Here is a 26,944-nt window from a genome sequence, read left to right on the forward strand (position 1 = left end):
TGCTGTTGAGTCAATTCTGACTCATAGCTACCCTACAGGACAGAGGAGAACTGCCACAGAGGGTTTCCAAGGAGCGCGTGGCAGATTTGAACTGCTGACCTTTTGGTTAGCAGCTGTAGCTCTTAACCACTACACCACCAGGGTTTCCAGGGACCTACCTAGAATATAGAATTTTCTATTTTAGATAAAGCTATTAAATGAGAAATTTTAATGTATAATTAGGTCCTTTTCTCAAAACTTTTTAAAACTTTTAGCTGAATTACAGTGTAATTGCTTTCTAGTATTTTCTAAAACAGTTTGAAGTTTTAAGTAGGAAAATTGTTAAAATCAATATTAATTAGTGCACTGATGCATGACACAGGAAATGCATCACACAATGCTCCTTTTATTTGTTCTCACAAACTTCAAGGCTTAATTCAAAAGACAGTGTTCCATCTTCCCTGAGACTCCACCTTTTCTCGCTGCACTTTCCAGCTTAGATTACTGGTTCTTTGCTCCCCAGTGCTGTGTTGACTATTACTTTTTCATCTTCCTTTGAGGCTAAAATCCAATGTTCTTGATTTCTAAATTAGTTGTCAAGGCTTGGTATTCCTTAGAATGAACTGTGAAGCTTCCTTAAAATGTTAGAGGTGCACTTCAGACCTGAAAATACCTGAATAAAAATCTACTAGGTGAGGAATCGTGTTCATTCACTATAAATGATTATAATGCATAGCCAAATTTGGGAACCTCAAATCATCCACATTTAGCCTTCTACCTCTAAGAGAAAATCAAAATAGAACCCTCAACCCCTCCCCCCAGTTCCAGCTATAAATACCAGTGACCATCTCAGAAAAAGCAGTCTTCCATTCCAAGCATAATTCCTCTTGGGCTATTGGTATCCTTTTCCGACTCTGAGATCTCTGCACTGAGCTCCTTTTAACATACAAGCTAATGCCTTTTCTATTTGTCTCATTATATCTACAAATTTAATCTCTACAAGTGAATTTCACACAAGAGCAGCTCTTACTATATTTCATTACCTCACCTGCGTTGTTATTGCAACTGGTGTTGACACCCATTCAACTAAAACTTCTCAGGCCAACAGTGGTATTTCTCAGTTCTTAATGGAATTATTTTTTATTATATGCTTTAAGGGAATCATATTTTGTTTACTAATAATTTGAATTTTTTTCCCTTTACTGGTTTTCCAGTAGTGCTTTTCATACTTCAATAATTCTTCTTTCTTACCTTCCCACCCACCAGTCTTTGTTTATTCCCTAGGGAATTGTCCTCAGCTGTCTTCTCCCTATGCACACGTTTAGGTTTGAATATCACCTTTGAATGTCACATACTTGTAAGCATTTGGTAAGAGCTGTGGATTGTCTCCCAGAAAAAATGCATAACAGGAAATTTTGCCTGTTTCTGGATTTACAGACCCCAGTATTTTTCCACAGAAAATGTTCATCTGTATTCACAAGTCCAGCATTATATAGTCTGTTTATTACTCCCAAATCCAGTGAACACTTACCAGTTTTCTTACTTGAACTCTGCAGTATTTGATAATCTAAAATTTTATCCACATAGTCCTTAAAAAAAAAAAAAAGCCTCTTACAGACGTCAGTCACTTCTGTTTAACATTTTTAGTGGCTCCCATGGTTATCAGGGTAATGCAAACTTCTTCACATGACCAAGAAACCTCTTCATAATATCCTACTCAAAATTACTGGGTTTTGTCCATATAAAGAATAATTTTTGAAAACAAAGTGTTTTCAAGCCTTTGTATTTGCTGTTCATTCTCCCTAGATATCCTTCCCAAAACTATGGACTTGGTACTCAATAGTTATCATCCTCTGTAAAATTAGTCCATCTCCAAGCAGTCTGGCATACCCGTTTCCTAGCATTCATCTTAGAGTATCTTTTATTTTTCCTATTACTGCAGAAATAGTGTGGGATAAAATGAGGCAAAAAAAAAACCCCAGTGCCATGGAGTTGATTCCTCAAATTCTTTTACCACTTTAAACTGGGTGACTCAATCTCTTCATGTTAAATGGGAATACCAACTACTATGTATGATTAGTTCTAAGTACCAGGGAAAGTATATGTAAAAAGTCTGGCAGTGCCTACCACATAGTAAGTGCTCAATAAACTATGAATTTCATTGTTTTATATGCCTATCTCCTGCAACAGATCACAGGAGAGATTAATCTTTTATCTCAAAAGAGTGCTTGGTTCATTGCAGGTGCCAAGTTCATGTTTTAAAGAATGAAGAGATGAAAGAAAGACATAAGAAAAAGAAAAGTCACATTCTAAAGCCATACAAGAAATAAAGAGATACAAACTGGAAGTTTCTTCATCATTCTATTTATTACATGTATGAATATTAACATCTCAAGGTATCCATCTAACTCAGTTAAAACCAAACAAAGGAAAAAAGGTTAACCATGTTTCAAATGAACATTCTTACAAATGCTCCTGTAACTTAAAAGAAATGTGTTCATCTGCACTGAACTGTTTGACAATTTGAAAAAATGTCATTAAAAAAAATAAATCACCTTTAGTACTTAAATATATTTGTTAATTGTTTGATGGCATCAGTGTCCATGTTCAAGAATAAAAGTTGCTTCATTAGCTAACTTTTCAAATTGGACACGTGGATGATTCTTCATAGGTAGATGTATATATATATATATATATATGCAAATATGCCCTATTTAGTTTGAAATTTTTTTTAAAACTCACTTCTATTTGAGAAAGGTCTACAGTGCTCTCTCACAACCCCCTTTTGAAGGATAAAACTAATTTCAGATTTGCTTTTTTTAATCATGGAAAGCTACTAGAAAAAAAATCTTATGTTGAGATTGCTGTTTAATTCCATTTTCACCCAATAAAAAGTACAGAAACACTGTCTTTATTTGATGGTGTGCATAAATATTACACTCCATGGATAGCAAAAATATTTTTTTATTTATAATTTACAGTTTCACAAGTGAAAATCGTACATTTTTTACACATACAATTTCATTTTGTTAAATTTGCACACATCTACAGAACTTTCACACAACAAGCACCTGAAACTGTGCAGGCAGTAGGAAATGCAAATACTAAAATGTATTTATTAACCAAATGATAGCTGAAGGCCCTGCCTCAGCTAGGCAATTTATATAGATATAGGTCTATATATACATAAAAAATTCTTCACCTTGTAGATCCAACAGCAGCTTTTGTAAAAAAGAAGAACATACCTTTCTCATTTTATTTAAACTGACTCGACTGTATCATTTTCTGTTTTAATTTCAGTGGGTGTGGCTATGCTTTCTTCTGTACATGCTGGTGGGGTATCAATTTGTTCTTCTTTAACTTTGGGACTTTCACAAGGTTCCTGCAATTCGTTTTTGACAATGTTCAACATAATGTTCAAGGGGTTTTCAACTGGTGTCTTGCTGGGAGATGGTGTACAATCAAATGAAGATGTCTACAAAATAAAAAGACCTATCAGTACTCAAGAAAGTTCAAAATTATCACATTAAATGACATCTAGTTTTAAAAGAACCTTGTTTGGAGGCAAAGAACATACATACACCTACTGCAAGTTAAATGCGTGGCCCACTTCCCCACAAACAAAGCCATAAAGGCAACTAATAAAATGTATACTGAACATGTAATAAAAACTCAGCAATGAGCTCATCGAAGAAAAACAGTAACAAATAATGAGGCCAAAGGAAGCTGATAAGACACTCTATTTTACCACCACATCCACGGTGATCCCTACGTACATCCCATGGCTTTTGTGACTGTCATCATTTCAAATACTCAGGATTTTTTATATTTTTTATATCCCCACCAACCATCAAAGCAACCAGTAAAGTCTAGTCTCTTAATGAGCTAAATATATCTTCTAAATTGTCTCTTAAACTCATGAAACAAATATTCATTGAGAGTCAATGTGTTCCATTTATATCTCAATGACTTAAGATGTAAAAGATAAATATCAGATCCTAACAATCTAGCACCAATATTTAATGAGCCTAAATGCTACATGAAAACACAAAGACTGAATGCATTAAAATAATATTGCTGACTCAAAAAACAACTGAAAAGTAATATTTATTAGTGTAAACAAGGGCACAGTAACCAAAAATAAACTTACGTTTTGATAATCTTCGTAACATGATGGATGATAGATCTGAAGCAAAAAGAAAAAAGTAAATAGGTATTTACAAAAATCTTTTGGACTGCAAAAAGAGAAAAAAATATTTTTCATCCTTATATACTGATTTCTCTTTAAATTTGCTTTGTACATTTAAGTATCCAGGCTAAAATGAAATGTTTTCAAGACAGTAACCATTTTGATGATGAAACGTAAATTCAGAATCAAAACAGTGTGGTTAAACAGAAGGAATACTAACTACATTCAGAAGACCAAGACCTGGGTCTGTTATTATCTAATTATGTAACTTCTATAAAATGAGTATAAACCCTGATAATTACACCAAGATCCCTTCCAACTCAAACATCTGACTCTCAATTCCAGTACTTTGGAAATACCTTTTTTTATTAAAACCAAAAACCAACAAAATTATAAACCTTTTTGTTTCAAAGTGGTGAACTACCCCTATAAAAGAATGCTAATGTTAACACTTCCTAATAAAATAAAATTACCTTTCCATCTACTCTAATAGCATTTTTTAAATGCCATTCCTCCTCCTCTTCATCCCAGTACTGTTCAAATTGTTCTTGACAGATTTCACAACTCTACAATAGAATCATATAAAACAAAATTTATGTAATTGAACATATTTAATCCCATTAAGTAAAATTATATGAACATTTTGTTTAGTGGATAAAGGAATTTAAGAGTTTTCTGACACAAAATAAGGACTCTGCAATCTTCCAGGCAAAAATAGTTAATATTTCACTGGTGTTGGTCACTGATACTCTTGTGTAACTACAGTGGTTATGAAACTCAAAGCCAGATCATGAATAAAATCAGAGTAAACCTTACAAGAAATTATAAAATCATTTAAAAAGGAATGTAAATAAAGTGATATATTTATAATTTAAACATTCTCTTACTTCAACTGCTCCAGCCGGTCCAGCAGGTACACTTTGGAACTCCTTTTCTTTAGCAGCCTCCTGAGTTTTGAGCACGACCTCCTCATGCACCTTTTCAAAAAACTGGCTCTTTGCACGTTCTTCAAGATCTGCTATTTCCTCAAATTCTATCCAGTCCTTAACAGAAGTTGATTTAAAAAAAGAATATTTCCATTTGATTTTAAACTTTTACTGCATATCTTCACTACAATATTGTGTATATAATGCTATCTAAAGGTAAGGTACCTTCTAGAATATGCTTTAATATTCATTACTGGAAATTTTACCTTATCTTTGAGCCTCGTAACTAATAGCATCGTAACAAGTAATGAACAATTAACATCTTGATGTTAATTAATTGTCCATTACCTCTAGAATTACAACTACTAATTTAAACAAGGTAAATTTCATGTACAGTTTTTCACACACAAAAAAATTCAATCACAGAACCTTGGAATTTTATAGTTAAAAGAAATTTGTGGCCTACTTTAGTCCTAACAAAAAGCAAATACTCTAGAAAATTCCTTTAAGAACTTTTTATATTCCAGGGGTCAAATTTTATTCAGAAAATTCATGTTATCTCTTAACAATTACTTAAATTAATATACTTTTAAAATGATATTATCAAAGCCTAAAAGATATTTCGGAGGCATATGAATTACTTACTGTTAAACTATAGTACCAACGTCTGTGAGTGACTTTTCTGCTAACGTCTTTCTCAGTTCTATTTTGTCGATAATGCCAGTCCAAGTGATCTGCATAAACATCTGTCTGTGATGTTGTAAACCTCATTCCACAAGAGTAACACTGAATACCAGTGTACAGTCGATTTATAACACTATCATAACGTCTATTTTGAAACACAAAGAAATACTCTTTAGTTTTAATAACATAGCTTAAAGGCCTTTAAAAAAAAAAAGTTTCCATATTTTAATAATGGTGAAGCCCTGGCTTAAACAGTTAATACTCAAAGATAAATGTTATTCTCTAATAGTGTGTCATCAACTCTTCTTAATTTTAGGGGAAAAGAAATCAGGTGATTTTGAAATATGGAAACCTACCCTCTTATCAGTAGGACTGGCCCAGTTACTTATTTCCTTGTAGCTAAAAATAGAATGATCACCTGCCAGCTAATAAGGTAACAGCTGGTTTAGTCTTAGCTTAGCGGCAATGTCAAGTGAGACAAAACAGAACAGTTAGATCCCACCTCTCTAAGATCTTGAGTTCTGAATAACTCAGCTGCCTCACTAAGACCTAAAGAACAGTGAAAGAGGAACAGAACATGGTAATAGGATAACGAAAAAGAAAAATTAGCAAGACCAGTGGAAAACTGAGGGTAATAATCAGTTTTTTAAATTTTGGACTCAGTATTTGGGAACAATCAGGTATACAGATCAAGTGAACAAAAAAGACAATTACTAACTACAAGAAAAAATCTGAAACAGTATACAGGAGCCCTGGTGGCACAGTGGTTAAAAGTTTAGCTGATAACCAAAAGGTCAGCAGTTTGAATCCAGCAGCTGCTCCTTGGAAACCCTATGGGGCAGCTCTACCCTATCGTATAAGGTCACTATGAGTTGGAATCAACTCGATGGCAAAGGGTTTGGTTTCTGGGTTTAGTATACAGGAAAGCATAGTACACTAGTACTTTGCACACCAGCGAACAAAATAACCATTTATAAAACCAAAACAGTTGCCATCAATTCAATTCCAACTTATGGGAACCCCATGTGTGCCAGAGAACTGTGCTTCATAGTGTTTTCAATGGCTGATTGTTCAGAAGTACGCCACCAGGCTTCTTCTAAGGCATTTCTGGGTGGACTCGAACCTTGAACCTTTTAGTTAGCACCCAAAAGTGTTAACCATTTGTACCGCCCAAGGACAAATATTTTTAATAATAATATAAATACTGAATAACGACTTAATGAAAACTAGTTTTATAACGATATGGGGGAGTTGGTAGGAGAGTAAGAGCTAACAGTCTTCACTTTCAGTATCAGGAAGTCAAGGGTGTTTATCTAAATAAAACAGAAAAATATGTATAAGAAATACAGAGGCAAATGTAGAAAAAAATAATTAAAAGTGTTAAAAAACAGCTGCCTCCAAGAGACAATGCTAGATGAAGAGTCACAGCAAGAGAAGGGAATGATACCATCTCTTATTACAAATCTTTATTATAAAACTTTATGTGCAAAGTATTACTTAGAAAAAAATACTGATTTTAAAAAGATCAGACACAATTGCTATTCTATTTTTATGAGATAATCATATGGATATAATGAATTCATGTACTGGAAAGCACTTTTAGATGTCTTTTATATAAGCAATATTAAAAAAAAAAAAAAAACCTGTTGCCAATGAGTCAATTCCGACTCATAGTGAACCTATGGACAGATTAGAACTGCCCCATGCGGATTCTAAGGAGCAGCTGGTGGAATTGAACTGCTGGCCTTTTGGTTAGCAGTCAAGCTTCTTTTTAACCACTGCGCCACCAGGGCCTCATAAGCAATATAGATAACAGAAAATTACTAAAAGGTATGTACCAAATGTCAATGGAGTTTTATCCCCAAAGTGGGTGGGAGTTATAGGTAATTTTTATCTTCTTACTTTTATTTATGTTTTCTAATTTTATACAATGAACACGCATTACTGGTAAAAAGAAAATCATTTTAAAACTTTTTTTTAATATTGAACTATAAAAATCTCATTTCCTTAACTTCAAAAATCTAAGAATACCAATAAAGAAAAATTAAGGATGATTAAGAGAAAATGAAGATAAAAAGGAAGATGTAAGTATCAATACCTAGTATTTAAACTCCCTATATTTGCTGTGGATCCAACACAGATTAAAAAATAGAAATTTTGAAGTGGTCTTTCGGCCTAAAAACTTGTACAGTAGGCATATTTTAAATGAGGGCTTAAAAACAGGCTTCCTAAATTTTAAAACAATAAGGGTAAAATGAAAGAGCACTAACAATTTCTATTGCTATTAAAATAAAACCATCATCCTTTTATCTTAACAAAAAGATTACATACTGTTTTAACTCTTCAATTGTAAAGTTTGTTAGATCTGGGACGTCTTGATCTTCATTTTGATCCTCCTCCTCTTCAGGGGGAGGCTGAGGAGCAACTTCATTTACTTCTTCAAATGAGAAGAAACATACAAATATGTATTTTTTATAGGCAAACACTACAGTGTTACAAGCATATAGAGAAACCCACCTTATCTACTCAGTGCTTCTGATCTTAAGTTTAATGGCCAGGGAACTTAATACAACTCTGTTTGCTAAGTGATGTTAGGTCTGGTATCTTAAAAGTCAATCTTCATGAAATTTTATTTCACCAATATTTATTTTAAAAAGCTGAGCTAATGTAGAATAACTAGTAAAAACTCTGCACATGACATTTACAGGAATACTGGCAATTGAAACAAATATCTACTATAAAGGTAATAGTTCAATCTTAGAAAACTTAGAAGAATTTCATTATGAACCAATTATATTTTATTTTCAAAAATAAAAAAAACACCTAAGAATCAATTATTTAAGTAAAAACCTTTATCGTAACTTACATCTTTACAAATACATCTTTATAACTTAATGAAACTTTGTGCAGATTAAGTATCAAACCATACTTACGTGCTGTCGCTGAATCAGGCTGGGACAATTTGAGAATTCCTGTTTTTAGCAGTTTTGAGAACAACTCATTTACATCCACCTGACTGAGATGATTATCAGGATATGCCTTAGGAAGTGCTCCTTTAAAGAAATAACACTCTTAAAATGAAAGAACTTAAAGATACAAATTACACTAAGCATTTTTCAAACTCTTCCTCAAGATGTCCTATCAACAATAAATCTGACAAAATACAGATGAGTTTACTTTTCTCAAAATCTCCTAAAATGTACTTTTTTCATTTAGGTCAGCAAATCACCACCACTTAAGTTTCCCACTTTTACCTAATTAAATCCATGCCACAGAAAAACAATACAGACAGCAGAAAGCCTCATGCTCCCTTCTCCTACTCAGTGCAGCACCAACTCTTATGCCTAATTTTCTACCTTTCTAATTTTCTACTCCTCATCTTCTAACCACATTAGAAAAGGTTAATTTTGTACAGGTAGAATACCACCTCTTAGCACAGAATTCTAGGGGAAAGGAAAAAAAAACTAAGTGGGAGTACCTTAATCCCCCCACTCCTGACCTGACTATCCAGGGGAACTGATGCAGGGAGACAAGCCACATGGCTTAGAGTGCACTTGCCCCTGTGGCCTTTGCTGAATTACTGCCCTGCCAAAACAGCTCGGGCTATTGCTGAACAGGTGTCAGGCTTACTAAAGCTTCAATAACTTAAATAATGAAGCAAGGAAAACAATTTTCTCCTTAAACTCACTGGTCATAAATCAACCCAATTCCACATTTTGCTAAGCACCATTAGGCTGCTAACCAACGGTTGGCAGTTCAAATCCACCAGGCACTCCTTGGAAACTCTATGGGGCAGTTCTACTCTGTCCTATAGGGTCGCTATGAGTTGGAAGCGACTCGACGGCATTGGGTTTTTATTATGTCTAATAATTGTGCTTCTTTAACCCCCAACTATAAAAACAATATTTCAGTGAACCGGCATTATGCATCTTACTACACCTCCAGAAAAAAGTTCTAAATCGCTAAAAATTTCTCTTAATTCCTGTGTGCAGAAATTCAATTTACATCTACAATACACAAAATCTCTGTTCTTAACCAGTGAATACTCTGTGTACTTAGCACACAGATTATTAGTCTTCCGAATGAATGCATACGTGAATGATTAACTTCAATAATTAAGTACAACAGCATTTCACATACTAGTTTAACATCTAAATTTCATTAGAATTAGCTATTCATACGTGTAAGAGGCATAATTCACTATTTTCGTGTCTGTGGGCAGTCAAGTTTAGTGGTCAAGAGACTCAGCCGGAAATGCCACTTTCTAGCTGTGTGACATGATCAAGTTATTTATCTGTGTCTCAGTTTCTTTTATCTCTAAAAGGGTGATAACTGTAGTTCCTACATAAGGTTGTTATGAGGATTATATGAATTAATATTTGTAAGGCGCTGAAGTATTTAGCACTATATACAGTATTTGTTAAACATACAGATTAATAGATCCTGCTACACGACAAAGCTCTCTGAAGGGTGCTAGTGGTGGTGGTAGTTGCCATCAACTCGGCTCTGACTCCTGGTGACATCATGCATAAAACAGAATGACACACTGCCTGGTCCTGTGCCATCATGATCACTGGTATATTTGAGTCCATAAACCTTATTAAATTCACCTTAGCACAATGCCTAGCATACAGCAAATGATCAATATATGTTTGAACAAATAAATGAGTATGGGTATATTTACTACTAAGAAAGAGGTGTTTTGCATTCAAATTAGAGAAGGAACCTTGAAAGAAGCTGAATATAGCACATGCTGTGTTCAGGGGAGTTAGAAGTGATTTCTTCTGTAATACTGCTACGCCCTGTATATACACACGTGCAACCCAAGATTGTAAAAGCTAAAAGCAAATGTGTAGTTTTTAAACATTTAAACACTATCTCATGCCACTCAACATAAATACAATGAATTACCAACAAGAAAAACTGGGTTCTAAAGGAAAATACAGTATGTTATAAAGTCCCAGGCAAATACTGACACTATCATATCCTATTAGCACAGGAAGAAGCTGAACCCCAAGAAGGATACTTGCTCATACCCTGCCCATCTATAAATTGCAGAGTGGAGATCCTAACTCTGGTCTCTGACTTTATAAAGATCTCAAATTCTCTCCTTCCCTTTCATTTAGTAACAACAAATATCAAAAAAGTATTAATCATAATTGTCCATCTAGGAATTAAACACAAAAAGCTTTTAAACTAATTGAATGAATTTCTTGAGATGATACAATTTAAAAACAAATGCATAATAGAGAGGTTGGCTAGGACATCCCTTGTTACTTCAAAGCCTTAGAAAACTTCCTACATTTGTAAACCAAGTAATTCAGCACTCCACTAGATCGTTTCTAAAAACAGCTTTTTGATGATTAAAATCTAAAACAAATGCAACTACTATTTGGTCAGGCTAGTTCTTAATACATTAATTCGCAGTTATTTTAGAAATCACCATAATTTACATACCTCCCATTTACCACATATTAAAACTTAAATTCATTTTTAAAGCCCTTGTATCCAATTACTAGTTATACCCAACCCCACAGCAACAAAGATGCTTATCAGGGGACCTGGCTGGGAAATCAGAAAAGTTCTGTTCTACGTCTCTTTTAATCAGCTGTGTACAGTGTCTGCAGTATTGACTTAATAAGCATTTACTGGCTTATAACACAGACACAGACAAACACACAAACTCACAGTATTAAATAACTGAGTTTTTTTAGTTTCGTCATTTAGTTCATTTTACCTCAACACAAATGTCATGCCCTCTCCATCTCCAGCTTCTACCCAATAGGTATCCTTCCCTTTTATGATCTACAAGTTCTGGCTAACCATCTCTGGTTGTAGACAGGGTCAATGTGAACACATGTCAACAATGTAAACACACTCAGAGAAAGAACATTTCAACCAGATTAAAATTCTCTTAAGTGAACATATCCCCTCAAAACTGTCATTTTCTAAAACTGACAAAGTTAGCTACTCAATGGAGCAGTAATTATTTATCTTTTGAAAATCACAAAGTTCATAAAATACATACCTGAAGGATTCTGAACAAATGCTCCAGGGTTCTGTGGATGAACTGGTAAAAACTGTTGTCCTTGGCCAAATGCTACCGGCTGAGCAACACCAGCAAGTACCTTTAAGAAAAATCTTGGTTTTAAAAACATTTCCATACTTTAAGTAATATTAACATTCTAGTCAAATAAGTCAGAATCAACTCTACGGCAACAGGTTTGGTTTGGTTTTTGGTAGTCAAATAAGTATATTCACAGATGTCATAAGGCCTAGGTTCTATGTTAATAAAGAAAGTGAACTTAATTGGTTCACTACACTTCTAGGCCTTCTAAAACAGAGACAGCAATACTTTACCCTTACCTGTTTGAGAAAGTTACAAGGAACCGAGAATGGGTATGAAAAGTTTAAGGTATCAATGCAAACATAAGGTAGCCATCAACTGGCTGTGTAACCTTACAAAGTCACTTTACTTTGCTGGTGGCTTTCCCTTATTTCACAAATGGAAGTGACATCCAGAAATGTGACCTATGCACAATCAAGGGGATAGTTAAGAGCAAAGCTAAGGCATAAACACCTGACTCCTTTCCAGGTGTCAAAAGCCTGCTTTAATTAGCAAGCTAAATTCCAGGTGATTACCCTGCTTGGCCATGGTCTTTGGAAAAAGTTAGAACTGGGGTACGAGGTAGACTGTATAAGATGTCAAGGGAATGTTAAAAATAAGAGTCAATGGACAATGGGTTGGAGAGAGATGCTGATGAGGAGTGAGCTACTTGCATCAGGTGGACGCTTGAAACTATGTTGACATCTCCTGTCTGGAGGGGAGATGGGAGGGTACAGGGGATTAGAAGCTGGCAAAATGGTCATGAAAAGAGAGACTGGAAGGAGGGAGTGGGCTGTCTCACTGGGGGGAGAGTAATTGGGAGTATGTAGTAAGGTGTATGTATGTTTTTATGCAAGAGTCAGACTTGATTTGTAAACTTTCACTTAAAGCACAATAAAAACTATTAAAAAATGAATAAAAGTCAAGAAACAAGTGATGTGTTGTTGGTGAGTGCTTCAAGCTGATTTCCATTCCAAGCCACTCCACATGACACAGCAGAACAGCCCCACGGGGTTTTCTCGGCCGTCCTCTAAGGAAGCAGACTCCCAGGTCTTTCTCCCACAGAGCTGCTGGGTGGGTTCAAACCACCAACCTTTCAGTTAGTAGCCGAGCACTTAACCATTGTGCCATCAGGGCTCCTTATATACTGGCATAGAAATAGCATATTTGTAATCCAGAGAAAGCAGGGCTTCCACAGTTGCTACTATATACATAAATATCCATTTATAAGCCTTGTTACTATCCATGTGAATTTTGTGGCCTGTATGCATAACAAACCCCTCCGCGAGTCCATGTAGGAATGAAAGTGAATAAGTCAAGTTCCATTCCAGAGTATCTGTCAATAAGTTTCATTATTTCCTAGAAAACAATAGGCGGGACAATTGTTTTTCCAAATTATTGCATATGAACAGAAGGCTGCTTTCTACCAATAATGTTTATAACATGCTTTTAAAATGTTTGGTTTCCAAGGCTGTAAATCTTCATGGAACCAGACTGCCACATTTTTCTCCGTAAGAGGGGCTAGTGGGTTCCACCTGCTGACCTCTCAGTTAGCAACTCCTAGGCCCCTTTCTTCCACACAACCTTACTATTATCAAATGAATTTGCCCTATAAAGAAAGGGTCAGTACCTGGAAAAAAATTAAATTAAGCCCAGGAGAATTTCAGCAGACAAAAGCAGGCATTCAAATACCACTTAATCAACATCTGTAAACACACTGATTTAAGAAAATTTCAATATGCAGATGTATGTGTAACAAGTGTGAAAGAATACCAAAAGGTGACTGGATGTTTAGGTTAATTTGAGTATATCTGGGAGGCAAGCGGCAAGTTTCCAGTGTTGACATTAATATCAAACAACTGTTTTTGTCTGGAATGACTGCAAAAGTTATGAAAGTAGGAAGAGAGGAAGAAAAAGAATTATAGACAGTGGAAGTATTGGCAATTTGTTACTCGCTTAACTCAGGTTAAAAAAGTTCTTGGTCAAAGAATAGAGTCTGAAAAATGAGCTCTGTGATTACTCTAAAGTTTATCAGAGGCTCAACAGTTCTACAATGGCGCAGAAGTTAATGAAACACTATCACAACTATATAATCCTTTAGTATTTCAAAGCCTAAACAAAAAGCGAGGGATGGGGACAGAGAGAAACTGATTTCCCCGGATCCTAGAAAAACTAAGACCAGCTTTGGGTTTACGCTGTAAATCCCACTTCCCTTACAATGAGTTTTTGAGTAGATTAAAAATGTCTTTCCAATCTATACAATAATCTCCCGAAAATCCTCCTCAAACCCTCAAAACATTGAAATACAACATAGTTTTAGAACAACAAACTTACCTGTTGAGATGCCTGAATATTTCCTACTGTTAATGGAGCAGGTAAATTGCCAAAGTTTCCAAATTGAGAATTCTGAGGATTCTTCTCCTCGAAAAAGTGTCCAGAACCTCTGTTAAGGGGATTTGAGAAACTCTGGTTTCCAGGGCCATGTGGTCCATTAAAATTTGGTCCTTGAGGTGAATCAAATATTTGTTCATGTCTTTGGAACTGTAGTCCTTGGGATGGGGCGCTAAAAGTAGTGCCAGGTGGATCATTATATGGACCAGTCTGATTGAATGATACTGATTCAAGTCTCTGTGAAGGATGATTGTCAAATCGTGTGCCTTGAAGACCAAGAGGAATATCAAACCTTGATGCTTGCTGGTGCTGTGGGCCATCAAATCTTTGAGGTACACCATCAAATCTTGGTTGAACCTGCTGTCCAGGTGGTCCATCAAATCTCTGTGGGCCTGGCTGACCAGGAGTCCTTTCAAATCTAGGTCCTGGCTGTCCATGTAACCCATCAAATCTTGGCAAAAGTGATGGCTGACCTGGCTGTCCATCAAACCTTAAAGCATGACAACCTTCAAATCTTGGACCACCTTGACCCAAAGGCCCCTCAATTCTCAGGCCACCTCCTGGTACAGAAGGACCCTCGAACCTCATTCCACCTCCTTGTTGGACTAAAGGTCCTTCAAACCTTATCCCAACCCCTGGCTGACCATGTGGACCCTCAAACCTAAGGTTCCCACCAAGCTGATTATGTTGGCCTTCAAATCTCAGACCACCTACTGACTGACCATGGGGACCCTCAAACCTCATTCCAACTCCCTGCTGTAACAAAGGGCCCTCAAATCTGATCCCACCTCCTGGCTGACCATGAGGTCCATCAAACCTAATTGCAGTCCCTGATGGACCATGACCCCCCTCAAATCTAAGTCCACCTACAGGCTGACCTCGGGGATTATCAAATCTAAGACTACCTACAGGCTGCCCATGTGGTCCCTCAAACCTTAGACCACCCACAGGTTGACCACGATGTCCCTCAAATCTAAGACCACCCACAGGCTGGCCCCCTGGTCCTTCAAATCGCAAACCACCTGCAGCACCCTCAAACCTCAGACCAGGGGAACCTTCAAACCGAAAACCACCTCCTCCTGCTTGACCAATTGGCCCTTCGAACCGCAGAGGCGTCCCTACCGGTCCTGGAGGACCATCAAATCTCAAAGGACACCCACCTCCTAGCTGACCTTGTGGTCCTTCAAATCTCAAAGGACCGCCTCCCCCAATTTGTCCTGATGACCCATCAAACCGAAGAGAACCTGGGGTAGGAGGTCCATCAATTCTAGGGCTTAATTTATTAGGTCCTTCAAAAATCATCTTGGGTGGGCCATCTCTCGTCACCGATGGCCTACCAGGTCCATCAAATAACGGTCTGTCTTCAGCTAAAGCCGTAAGTCGCTGATTTGTATCAAGGCCAGCAAATCTTGATGCTGGGCTATCTACAAATGGTTTATCTGAATCTTCGTACCTAGGTCGTTTAAGTGGAAAACGATCGTTGAACGGAGATCTCTGCTCTTCTCGCACACCTTATAAAAAGAAAAAAAATTATTTTCCCTAAATCTGAATTTGTATCAAATTATCTTCAATTTTTTCCTGTATTTATGTAAATGTTTATTAAAAATTAAACATAACTATCTCATTTTATTAGAGAGTAAGGAAAAGACATAGCAGCAAGCAGCAGATAAAAGAATGGCCTCTACAGTCAGACACACCTGGGTAAAAATCCCCATCCTATCAACTTATTAAATATTAACTTTGAGCAAGCTATTTAACCTCTCTGGTCTTGCTTCCTATCTGTAAAATGGGGATAATAGATACCTCATTGGGATGCTGTGAGAATTAAACCAGATTACATACATAAACAGCCTAATAAAGTTCCTGACCCACAGCTGGCCGCATAAATATTAGCTCCGTTCCCTTCCCTTTCCTCAGAGAGAAAAACAAAACAAAACAAAGTCTGAACAGTCAGAAAAATCCATCCCCACTTAGCTTGTCCATTTCCCTTCACTGCTGTGTGATTCAATAGGCATAATCTAATTTAACTTTTTCTACCTTTAGCAGAGACTTGCTCGTCATGTCTTCTCCGGCCCTCATGGGGTGAAAGATTCTCAGCATAAGTACGACTCCCAGATATAGGAGAAAGACGTCTTGCTCTTTCACTAAATTGTTCTTTTCTGTCAAACTGTGCTCCACTATTCCTACTTGCATGTTTACTTTTGGATGGCTCACATTCTATTCCAGACAACAAGGCATCAGTCAAAGGGTAGTCAAAAATATCAGGATCTAAGAGATCAAGTCTTGGAAATGAATGCTGAACCTGTGTCCTTTTCAGTTTTGCTTTATGTTCATAGTAGGTTAATTCAGCATCAGATAAGAGAGGTTTCTTTTTTAATCCACCTTTATTTTCTTCTGTAGGACTATCCCGTACATTGCATCTATGTTTACCTTCTTGATACTGAAATAGTTGTCGAATTTGATGAACAACAACAAGGAACTCATCCTGTGTAATTTCACCGGATGCTAAGCGTTCACTCGTCTGCACAGGGGTGATAAAAGAAAATTAAATATTTTAAATATAAAAAGTACTTATTAAAAAAATGGGACAAAATCAGATAATGATTACATGGAATTAATCATAGTAACTACCTTTTGAAGTAATTCTCTTTTGCTCGCAAGAGTTAACTCTTTAGGAATCTGAAGATTGGCATCTACACTTAATCGATGCTGCTGCTTTGGGGCTCGAGGTGACAAGATTCCTTTAGTGCTTGACCAGCTTTCCCTATGCCTTAGGTGAGGAGACTTACTATGTTCATCACCCTGTTGTAAGCTGAAACCATAAAAGCAATATGTTAAACTTCAAAACGTTTTTAAAAAAATACTCAGAACCATATATAGGAAAGCTTTTCAAAGGATCTGATTAAAATAGATACATGTAACCATGAAAGGTAATTAAATGATTAAGACACAAGATCTGAAGTCAGGAAAATCAGATACGAAATCTGACTCTTGAATGTCCTGGATGTACAGCTGTAAGTAGTTTTGTTACCCTTTCTAAACTTCAGTTTCCTTATCTGTAAAACAGGAGTTCAGTATCTAACCCAGGGATGTAAAAATTAAACGTAAAAATAAAGTACTAATCATAAAAAAAAACATTATCCAACTTTTAAATACTTTTCTTTTCAAATATATTATTGTACTTGATTATAAATGTTAACAGCATACCTTTTATTTTCTTCCCAACCAGATTTCCATCTTTTGGTAGACTTAGAACTTTGCCAGTTTTCTACATTCTCCTTTGGTTCAGAGCCTGACTTTGTAGAATGCTGATTTGCAGTTTCTTGCGGTCGGTCCTCTTCAGTCTTTTTTATTCGCCTTGGATCTCTAACATCCTGTTTGGTACTTCTCTTAGCATTTCTTTCTTCCCTAGAAGGTGCTGTAAACTCTTCCATATGTGACTGCTTAACTCCTGATTGGCGAATCTTTCCAGCTTTGGGCGTAGAAGTTGGAGACATACTCCTTTGCCTTCGTTTGGGTGACCGCCTATCTCTTCTCTTTGGGGAATGTATAATTGGTGACCGAGACTTGGGTGATCGCGATCTTGATCGCTTTCTAGTACTTGATCTTCCTGGTTTTGTCCCCTGTTTTTCTGATTCTTCAGTCATTGTATCCTGTTTTTGTACAATGCCATTTATGATTTTACTTCTACTCCCAACCAGTCTATGTTCAGATTTCATATGCTCATCTTTATCCTTTTTTTCTGTAGCCTTCCTCTTCTCTTTTACATCATCATCTTTGCCATCAGTCTTATCCTGAAGATGTTTTTTCAATCTCGGATCTCTTTTGCTCATATCAGACACCCTCGCACTTTCAGATTCTTGATTTTTCAAGTCTTTTGTATGGGATAACTTGTTTTTCAAAGGTGATGGTGATTTAGATTTAGATTTGGATTTAGAATCTAATTGATCAAGTTCTTTCTTGGTTATTTTTTCACCTGATTTACTTTTTTCTTGCTTAGATGAATTTAATTTTTCAGAGAGTACAGTTTTACTTGTCTTAATATCAGATTGATTCAATGTGTTCATTAGGAATTCTTTCCTGTGACTCTGATCTTTTCCATGAGAGGAATGTTGGCTCATCCTATTAAGACGGGGATCCCGATTAGTTCCTTTCAGATCCTGCATTTGTAAGGGTGGACATGGACGGCTTTTCTCAGACTGCACAGGAACCTGATGGGGAGCTTTAACTGCCATAGGAGGAATCTGTGGAACATGCAATTTGGATGCTGCTGATCCAGGACCTAAGCTGGATGTCTCCTGCTGAACACTAAGAGAAACAGCCTGAAACAAAAAATGGATATTCACGTTAATACTGTAAAAAACACAAATTATTTGTCGAGAAATTGAAATCAAGAATATTTCAATTTAATAAATATTTATTTAAATATTTAATATTTATTTAATAAACCCATTTACTCAAGACTATTTATATTGTCTATTTCTAGTTTACAAGTGGAGATTATGATGAAAAGAAGATAAAGTATGTGTATTTACATGGCCCATTATTTCTAACCAGTACTTACTATTCTTAGACACAATTTAAAAAAGAAGCCTCCCTCTTCCTAATTACTTAGGACTTTGAGCCAGACTGCTCCTAAAATATTGCTAAGTCACTATATTCCAGCTGCACAAAAGTCAGTCATTCAGTTAAATTCTCAGTCATAAAATTTAGATCCCCCGCAAGGTGGCACTGACAATGAAGTGTACCTTCCTGTGCGTTCTTACTCCCAAAAAAGCTCAGGTGCTAAGTAAAATAACTTAGTATATAATATCACCCATGTATGGAAATACATAATCTTCCTGGCCTCTTTAATTTTGTGATGGCTTTTCTTCTGTATTCTTCTAAAAGCCTGATTTCTGCTCATGAAGCACAAGCTCCTAAAACATTAAGAACTATGCAAAAACATGCATCACAACATACCATCTTGGGACTGAAATATTAAGTCCACATGATATAGCTGTTATACAAAACTAAGGTGCTCTCTTAAAACACATTAATAAAAAAGTATGACAGAGAATATTGTACAGTTTATGCTCATGAGCTGAACAATAAGGATATAAAAAAATTAGTCTAATATACCATAATTTGCTAAAGAAATGAGTGGAGAGAGAATATACTCTTGAAAATTACAATAATATTTTAACACAACTCGCAGAAATTACTTCCCTATTTGAAGACAGGTTGAAAAAAAAAAAAAATACCAAATCTCTTCTACTTACCAGTTGTGCCTTAGCTTGTTCTAGCTCCAGCTCCAGCTTTTTCTGCTGAAGTTCTAACAATTGTTTTTGCTTTGCCAGTAACTGCTGCCTTATTAGTTGTTCTTGGGTAAGATTCTTTTGTATATCAGGAACAATTGGAGGAGTGGAGATGCTAGGGGAACTGACCACTGCACCAGGAGTTGAAGGCTCCTCAGGCTACAAGAAAAAAGTAATTTTTTTAAGAAAAATATATCACAGCTTTGAAGAAAGCTAAAGGCTAACAAAAATGATTAGCTTAACTCTTAAATACTATCCATAAATGGCCAATTATACTCAAAGCATGCAGAGATCCTCATTCTGGAACTTAAAACCCCAACAATCCTACCTAATACCTAAACAAGCTGAACATACAGTTTCACTGTATTATGAATCTGAGAAAAACAAATATATGTATTTTAAAATTTAACTTATTCAACACAGGGTATTCCTGTATTTTTGCTTCCTGGCAAGAAATTTTAGTCAAAATTTGATAGTTAAAACTATTATATACCATTCATATTAAAACTTACCGATTTATTTAAAAACTTAGGATTCACATGGATGCTAGATGTATTCACATTGGGGGGCAGAGGTTTAATAGGCCAAGCAGGATCTAATGAATTGACTCTGACATCCAGGGCATAAAGTTTCTTCAAAGGGAATATTTCATCCCATGTGGAACGTAACTTAAATAAACTTTTTCTAGTATTTTCATCCACCTAGAACAACAGAACAATTCTATGGCTTGTTAAGTTACTATAGAATGTTCTACATATTAAGTATAAGCTACATAGATATAAGCTACTGCTCAACTTCACATACAGAGATGTACTACCCATTCGTAAATATATACAACCCTCATGATTTATTAAAGGTATATTGTTTGCAAATCTGAAGTTAATAAATTTCTCTCAAAAAAAAAAAAGTAAATTAGAAAATGAGTCATTATCACCTAGCTTTCATGCAAACAATTGGCAAATCTTTGTATTTTTAAAAATAAAAAATGTTTCCACACATTTTAGGGCTTGGTGTAATATTCCTAATATTCTCTTAGTCTGGACAAAAATACAAAACACACTAGAAAATGGTTTACCTGATGGCTTAAATTTTTATTATTGACATAGCAGCACAAAGTCAAAATTAAAACCATCTCACTAACTGATCTTCTGCAATACAGTATGGTCCGTACCAATGAATATACAATTTGTAGTGTGGAAGACACTTTAATTATGCAAATTCACAAAATCTCAACCACTAATGAACTTTAGTTTTATATAATTCATCCACTTACTCTTGTGATGTGCACAATAAGATCTGTTAATAATAATTAGCCATCAGAGAAAACTGGCACTTGGAAAAACTAAATTTAGATTAAGTCTTGACTGTATTCAATTCCTTATTTACTACAAGATCATTTTTATGAACTCCAGTGTTAACAGGTGCAGTTAAGAGATTCTACTAAACACTCAAATGAATTTGAACATACTGAAAATGAAACCAAGAAGTTGCTTAAGTTTCCCCACTTCTATAAGGCCAAGTTGGCTTCTCCTCAGAATAGAGCCTGAGCAAAACAGGGTTTATAGGCTATTAACAAGTTCCTTTATGCTATTTGGAAGTTTCCCAAATTTCTTCTGCATATTTCTTCTCTTAAGAACTTGAGGGGAAAAAAAAATCACTCAAGTAGCAACTAAGCGTTTTCTGTTCTAATAAACAAGTAAAATCTGACACTGAATATTTCTTTGAAAATAATCCCAATTCTGCAGGTTTGACAACTGTAAGATTTCTCCAGACACAACAAGTGCATCTCCTAAAATATAACTACCACCAAGTACTTACATTAGGCTACAAAGGACTCCTTAAATGTAAATATCTCAATACTCTTTTGCTCAGTGTGAAAGATAAAGCCTGACAGGCGGAGAATTACCTCAGCAAATCCCTTGCTTTCCTCAACATAATACTGTTTTGACCACACGACCAAATACAATGTTACAGAAGAAATTTACAGCCTCTAAGTATAAAAACTAACAAATCTTTCTTCTAAACACTCGGGGGTGGGGGAGGAGAGGGATATCAAGTATTTCTAAAACAACCTAAAGCAATTAACTGGCTTACCGTTCACATATAACTTGAACACTCACACAGAACACACTTGAACAAAGTAACAAAAAAGGTAATCACGTAAGTTGCAGGTATCAACCACAAGTTTAGACGCACTGGAGTGTTATGGCCCCCACCCTCCGGAGGAATATTCAACTTCCTAACACCAAAAATTTAAATACTGAAACTTTAGTAACGCTTTTTGCCCACACTCTAGTGTTAGCACACATCTTCAATCAAACGAAAAAACAAATTAAAAAGCACAAATAATTCTAAAAGCAGACCTGTCTATTCTTGAATGTGTAATACAAAACCCATAGAATATGCTCTTAAAAAAAATCTTATCTAAACCTCTAACTTCAGTCACTTTCTTTGAAATGGTACTTGATAATGAAATGTCCAAAAGAATAAAACATTTCACCACCCAAGAAAACCCAACACAATGGCAAGTATTTATTTAATCAGGAACACATTTTTTTAAAAAATTCAAATATTTCTAAATGCATATATACCTTTTCAAACACACAAATAAATGTTGCAACTAGATTTTTAGTAAAGGCAGTGAGATACTCTCTTCCAACGTTTTTCACGATAGAATCCATGAGGTACATAACAGGAAGCTTCTCTGAGGAAGGAGCCTGAAGTAATAAAAAAGAAACTGAGAAGTTTAGTATCATGAATTGCCACCAAAAAATTACTTTTATGAGTTTTTAAACCTGTAATACAGACCTCTATTTTTGGTTGATACTAAATACTCTTGAATCAATAATCTTTATGAAACTTAAGTGTTCAAATTCTCATCTCTTAAAATTTTTCCTGAGCATATAAACTCAGAATCACCAGAAGAAAAACCATAATCTCTAGTACACTCATTTAACACTTAATGGAATTTCAGGTTCGTGTGGCAAAAAGGTCTGTGTTTTAGAGTGACCAAGTAGAGGTGGTCTGAGGGAAAAAAAAATTACTTTCTGTAACCAAAGTGTAAACTTTTTGTGACCCATATTAACTTTAAATGGTGTGCCCAGACTCCCATCAAGTTTTCAAACTTCTGGCAGAAGCCTAATTTCCATAGGCATTTTTTATATGTTGAAGTCTCTGAAGCTTTTGTTACCTGTAAAATCATTAGGACTTCTCTATAATCCAAATGAACAAAGAAATTAAGTACACACTTCACATTTGAAGTTAATGGCAAAACATTTTTAAACTTGCATGTGAACATGCAGGAAGGTGCAAGTCTGTTACTGATACAAGAAAAACTGGATGGAGCAGCAGCTGAGTCATGTAAATCAGGTTGAACTTGACTCTGGAAACCAGGATTTGTCCTGAAGGTTTTCTTCACAGCATATGGACTCTCCGTCGAAATATTTTTCCTCTGACAAGCACAAAGCAGGTATTCTACACTTGTGCAGAGCCAGTGTGGTGATGCTGATACAGGTAGCCCTTTCCAAAGCATTAAAATGTTGCCCCAGTTCAACTGCAATGTCTACCCATCACTGGCTTTTAGAAGGCACAGCAAGCTTCCAGAAAGCATCAGCAGGTTCACAGACTTGTTCAGGAGCATTAAGACACACCATATAAACTAAGTGTCAACTCTGACTCCACAGGAGCAACCATGATTTAAAAAAACAAAAACAAAGAAACTTAAGTTATCCCCATTTACCCAACCCATGTGTATAGGAATTTTAAACCCAAACAACACTTACCCATAGCTACCTTTAGCTAGGGTAGGCTCACAGTTCTGGAGTACACAATGCCTATTTCACAAAACCAACTGCCCATACAAGTGTGTGGAAGTGCTCTTGCTTCTGAGAAAACCTTTACAACGAAAGTTGGCTATGGAAACCTTTGAATAACGTTGTATGAAAAACTTCTTTTACGATACTATCTAATAAAAGGGTTCACAAGGCCACTGCATGTGGGTAAACTATTAAGTACCAACATGTCAAACGCTTTATTACTGTGTCTTTACCCATACCATGTCATGTTTTACACCATTTTAGTCACTGTTGTACTTATGAAGATAAACAGGATTTTTAAAACTATCATCCGTTCAGTAGGCTATTCTTTATTGTACAGTGATGTCCTCATATGTAATAATATTTTTTGCTACTGCTGCCTCATGGGAAGAGTTAAACTAGGTGTGAATCCTTAAGTTTAGTAATGCTGAGATGCTAGAGTAAGGACACAAACATTCGCCTCCAGAAACACAAAACCAAGCCAGTTTGCTACCAAATGCTGGAAAATCCCTCCCCTCACCCTCGACCCCATCCCGATCAATTTCCCAAAGTGACGTTTACATCTTTTCCTCACTCTGGCTTTACAGAAATAACCAGGAAAAGTGTGCCAAGAAATTTCAGCTTTTATCGGCAAATATCCACCTATTTTCACCACTCTGTGTAGCAAAACACAAATATACAAGTTTTAATGTGGTCATTATATTCAGCCTTAGTTTTCAGTTCTCGAAGGTCTTCTGGATCCATTAAAAACCAGCAAGGAAACTGTTCTGAGGGACAACCTGAGCTGCTAAATATTAGGCTCTGCGGAATATCAATCATTCCAAAAAATAAAAGGTAATTAGTTTTAAAAAATCAATGTTACTTTAAAACAAACGCAGTTTTGTTCAAAAAATAAAGGAATTCAATGTAAAGTTAAAGCCTTCAACAAAGCAAAATTTGTTTAAGTCTTCATGTCCAACATGTTTGTGACATCAATTAAAAGGATGCTGAGTATGAGGAATGCTTTCTTTTTTAAAAAATCTCATACTTTTAAAAAAGAACAATAGCCGTCTCACACGGACATTCAGAGGAAAAGGTGAAGACTTGTATTTCAGTAGTCAGACTGCGCATGATAAACTTGCTGGGCGCAAAAAAAAAAACAACTCACTTTTTGTCCTCTAAAGATATAGAAAGGACCACCTGAAACCGTGTACCTTGTGAACAGATTTACCCAAAAGAGTGGATGGAACCTGAAGAAGAATGAACCCAAGTCACTTAAAGACTTTTGTTTAAAACACACAACCACGTAGATAAAAATAAGTCTTGGAAACAGATTCTACACCTTACAAAGGTAAATAAAAAAGACAAATACATATTTAATATGTTTTATTCACAAATTTTATAATACCAGTCACACATTTCAAAACCATTTATTAAAGAGTCAGACCACTCAGTTTTACACTAGACAGAAACCGCCTCTAAACAATATGTTGGTGGTTGTTGTTAAAGTGGCCTTTTAAAAGGGGTTCACTCTGCTAAAAGGAGGCTCATCCTGATTAATAGCAATCACTAGGATAAACTACACCGTAAGTACAAGCTTTAAAATTAACTTAGAACTTAGTAATGGGAAGCTATTAAAAATAACTAAGTTTAACAATAACTTTACTTAAATGACATATCACTCCCACAAATGAATCCACAGAAGAGGAGGACTACAGGGAAATATAGGGTGGCAGAGGACCACGTTTATAAAGGGGTGAAGAAATGCACGCCTTCACTATCAGGGAAGGGAGAAAAAGAGAAAAAGGAAGAGGAAGAGGGGCTGAACTTTTCAGAAAAACTAAAAGTACTTGTTACCCACTGGGCCATTCTCCACCTACAGGTTGGGTAAGATCTCTTCCCCACCACCCAAACCCCACCCTCGACCTCAATTTCCCAATATTTCTGGGCAAATTAGACCCTCTAATAGGAGAATAAGTTATAATCTAGCCGCCCCCACCCCAAAATGGGGCTGACGGGTGTGAGCAGCTGCCCGGCTGGCAGGGAATGGATTCTCCTCTCTTCCCTTTCGCATCATGTGCTTTTCAGGCGCCATGTTGGGCTCCTAACAGGCGGCTGCTCCACTCGGGGCCAATTCCTTACTCCCACCCACCAGCAGCTCGCTCCCAGGTCCCCCTTCACCTCCTTCCAACCCACAGAACACAATTATCCGAAAGGGCACTGGGGGAAAACGAGATAAGAACCACTCCCCACCCTCCCAGGAGGTTAGAATGGTTTGTTTTAACTCTTACTTCCCCAAACCACAAACTACCTTTAAGTCTCCCCAACCCAAAGGGATCTATTCAAAGCGTGCGTGTGTCGGGTATACAATGCGATGGCCTAAATAGGGAGCTGGTAAGCGGAAGTGGGACTCCACCCTTTATCCTTCCCGCTCCCTCCCCCAAAGAGAGGCCCACGCTCGAAGCCTGGGCCAAAGACCGAGCCTGAGTGGAAGGGGGAGGGTTGGAGAAGAGGAACGCTGTCCCCCTTTGGATGGAAGCGAGACCTGGGATGAGGCTGACACTAAAATCAGGGAGTATTAGAAGAATAGGAGGCTGCGGGGTGTATAAAAACCTTGGCGGTTTGGGCCTCGATGAGAGAGACGATCTCCTTGGCGAAGGGCAGGTTCTCCTCGGCTAGAATGGTCAGCATATTGATGTGCGGTTTGCTATTGAAGGTCAGGTCTTCGAGCGACGATTGATAATCCCGACAGGCGTCCTCCCGGGCCCCCGCAGCACCGGCCTCAGCCGGCGTCTGCTCTGACATTGCGCCGCGGCCCCCCTCCGAGGTCCGCCGCAGTTGAAGCTGAAGCCGCTCTGGACACCCCGCCTCCCTTTCGACTCCTCTTCCTTTCCCCGGGTCTCTCGCGGCTCCGGCTTCACCACATGCTGACCGCGGAGGGGGGTTGGGGGACGACACAGGGGGAACCTCGGGTATGAAACGCCGCCGTCTCACGGGTGATCTCCGTCCACTTCCAGCCGCCACAGCTGCTTTCTCCACAGACACAAAATGGCGGCGGCAGTGGCAGCTCCAGCTCCGAAAATGTCTGTGTTCCCAACCGCTGCGTCGTGCGAAATGAGCTAGGGGAGGGGAAATGTGCGGTAAAAGGGCGGGGCCTTTGATAAAGCCGGGCGTGATTGGTTCGCCCGGCAACGTCACAAGCCTCGCCCCCGTCCCTTCCGCAGGACGTCTGAGCACCGCCTTCTTCCCCGGCCCTTATGGGCTCTTTCGCAACACCTACTGCTTAGAAGTGTGGTGGAAAAGACGGCCCCTCTCATTGGCCAATTCATACAGGACTGTTCGGTCATTTGTTACCATAACAACCCATTCAGGGAGGCCAATCGGCCTGGGGAAGGCTGTGCCCGAGGCCCAACCCAACCGGTTTAAGGAAAAGGCTCAGCCATTCCTTTATCGTCCCTCCCTCTGCAGTCTCTCGGCCACTGAGCCGTTCCGTCAATCATCCTCCCTCCCGGCTGGCCCGAGCGGGGAGGGTGCGGGGCGGGAGAAGGTTTTCGGCCTGGCTTCCAGTGTTGACTGTT

General features: G+C 37.2%; 1 protein-coding gene across 4 annotated transcripts; it reads right to left on the reverse strand.

The window, feature by feature from the left end:
• Positions 1-2,349: 2,349 nt before the first annotated feature.
• On the reverse strand, positions 2,350-26,492 carry PCF11 (PCF11 cleavage and polyadenylation factor subunit). Of its 4 annotated transcripts, none has more exons than XM_049889633.1 (16): positions 25,980-26,492; positions 22,164-22,289; positions 20,085-20,273; positions 19,537-19,731; positions 17,483-18,597; positions 16,907-17,087; positions 16,313-16,796; positions 14,219-15,786; positions 11,807-11,906; positions 8,712-8,831; positions 8,110-8,212; positions 5,740-5,923; positions 5,056-5,211; positions 4,642-4,734; positions 4,130-4,165; positions 2,350-3,454 (listed from the first exon to the last, which is right to left on the reverse strand). In XM_049889633.1, the coding sequence occupies exons 1-16, from the start codon at positions 26,169-26,171 to the stop codon at positions 3,239-3,241; spliced, it is 5,058 nt and encodes a 1,685-aa protein (XP_049745590.1). In that variant the 5' UTR covers positions 26,172-26,492; the 3' UTR covers positions 2,350-3,238. The 4 variants fall into 4 exon arrangements, with proteins under 4 accessions (XP_049745590.1, XP_049745589.1, XP_049745592.1 ...); XM_049889632.1 differs by having other exon boundaries at positions 8,110-8,215; XM_049889635.1 differs by having other exon boundaries at positions 2,351-3,454; positions 16,706-16,796.
• Between the last annotated feature and the right edge of the window lie 452 nt (positions 26,493-26,944).

The sequence above is a fragment of the Elephas maximus genome, chromosome 7 (assembly GCF_024166365.1).
Source record: "Elephas maximus indicus isolate mEleMax1 chromosome 7, mEleMax1 primary haplotype, whole genome shotgun sequence".
NCBI classification, from domain to species: Eukaryota; Metazoa; Chordata; class Mammalia; order Proboscidea; family Elephantidae; genus Elephas; species Elephas maximus.

Excerpts from the sequence above, each read along its gene's own strand:
- PCF11 (XM_049889632.1), bottom strand. The coding sequence starts at position 26,171 with ATGTCAGAGCAGACGCCGGCTGAGGCCGGTGCTGCGGGGGCCCGGGAG. Across the intron at positions 17,088-17,482 it reads GGTTGGGAAGAAAATAAAAG|CTTACAACAGGGTGATGAAC; the intron begins GTATGCTGTTAA and ends TTATGGTTTCAG. Across the intron at positions 4,166-4,641 it reads CTATTAGAGTAGATGGAAAG|ATCTATCATCCATCATGTTA; the intron begins GTAATTTTATTT and ends TTTTTGCTTCAG.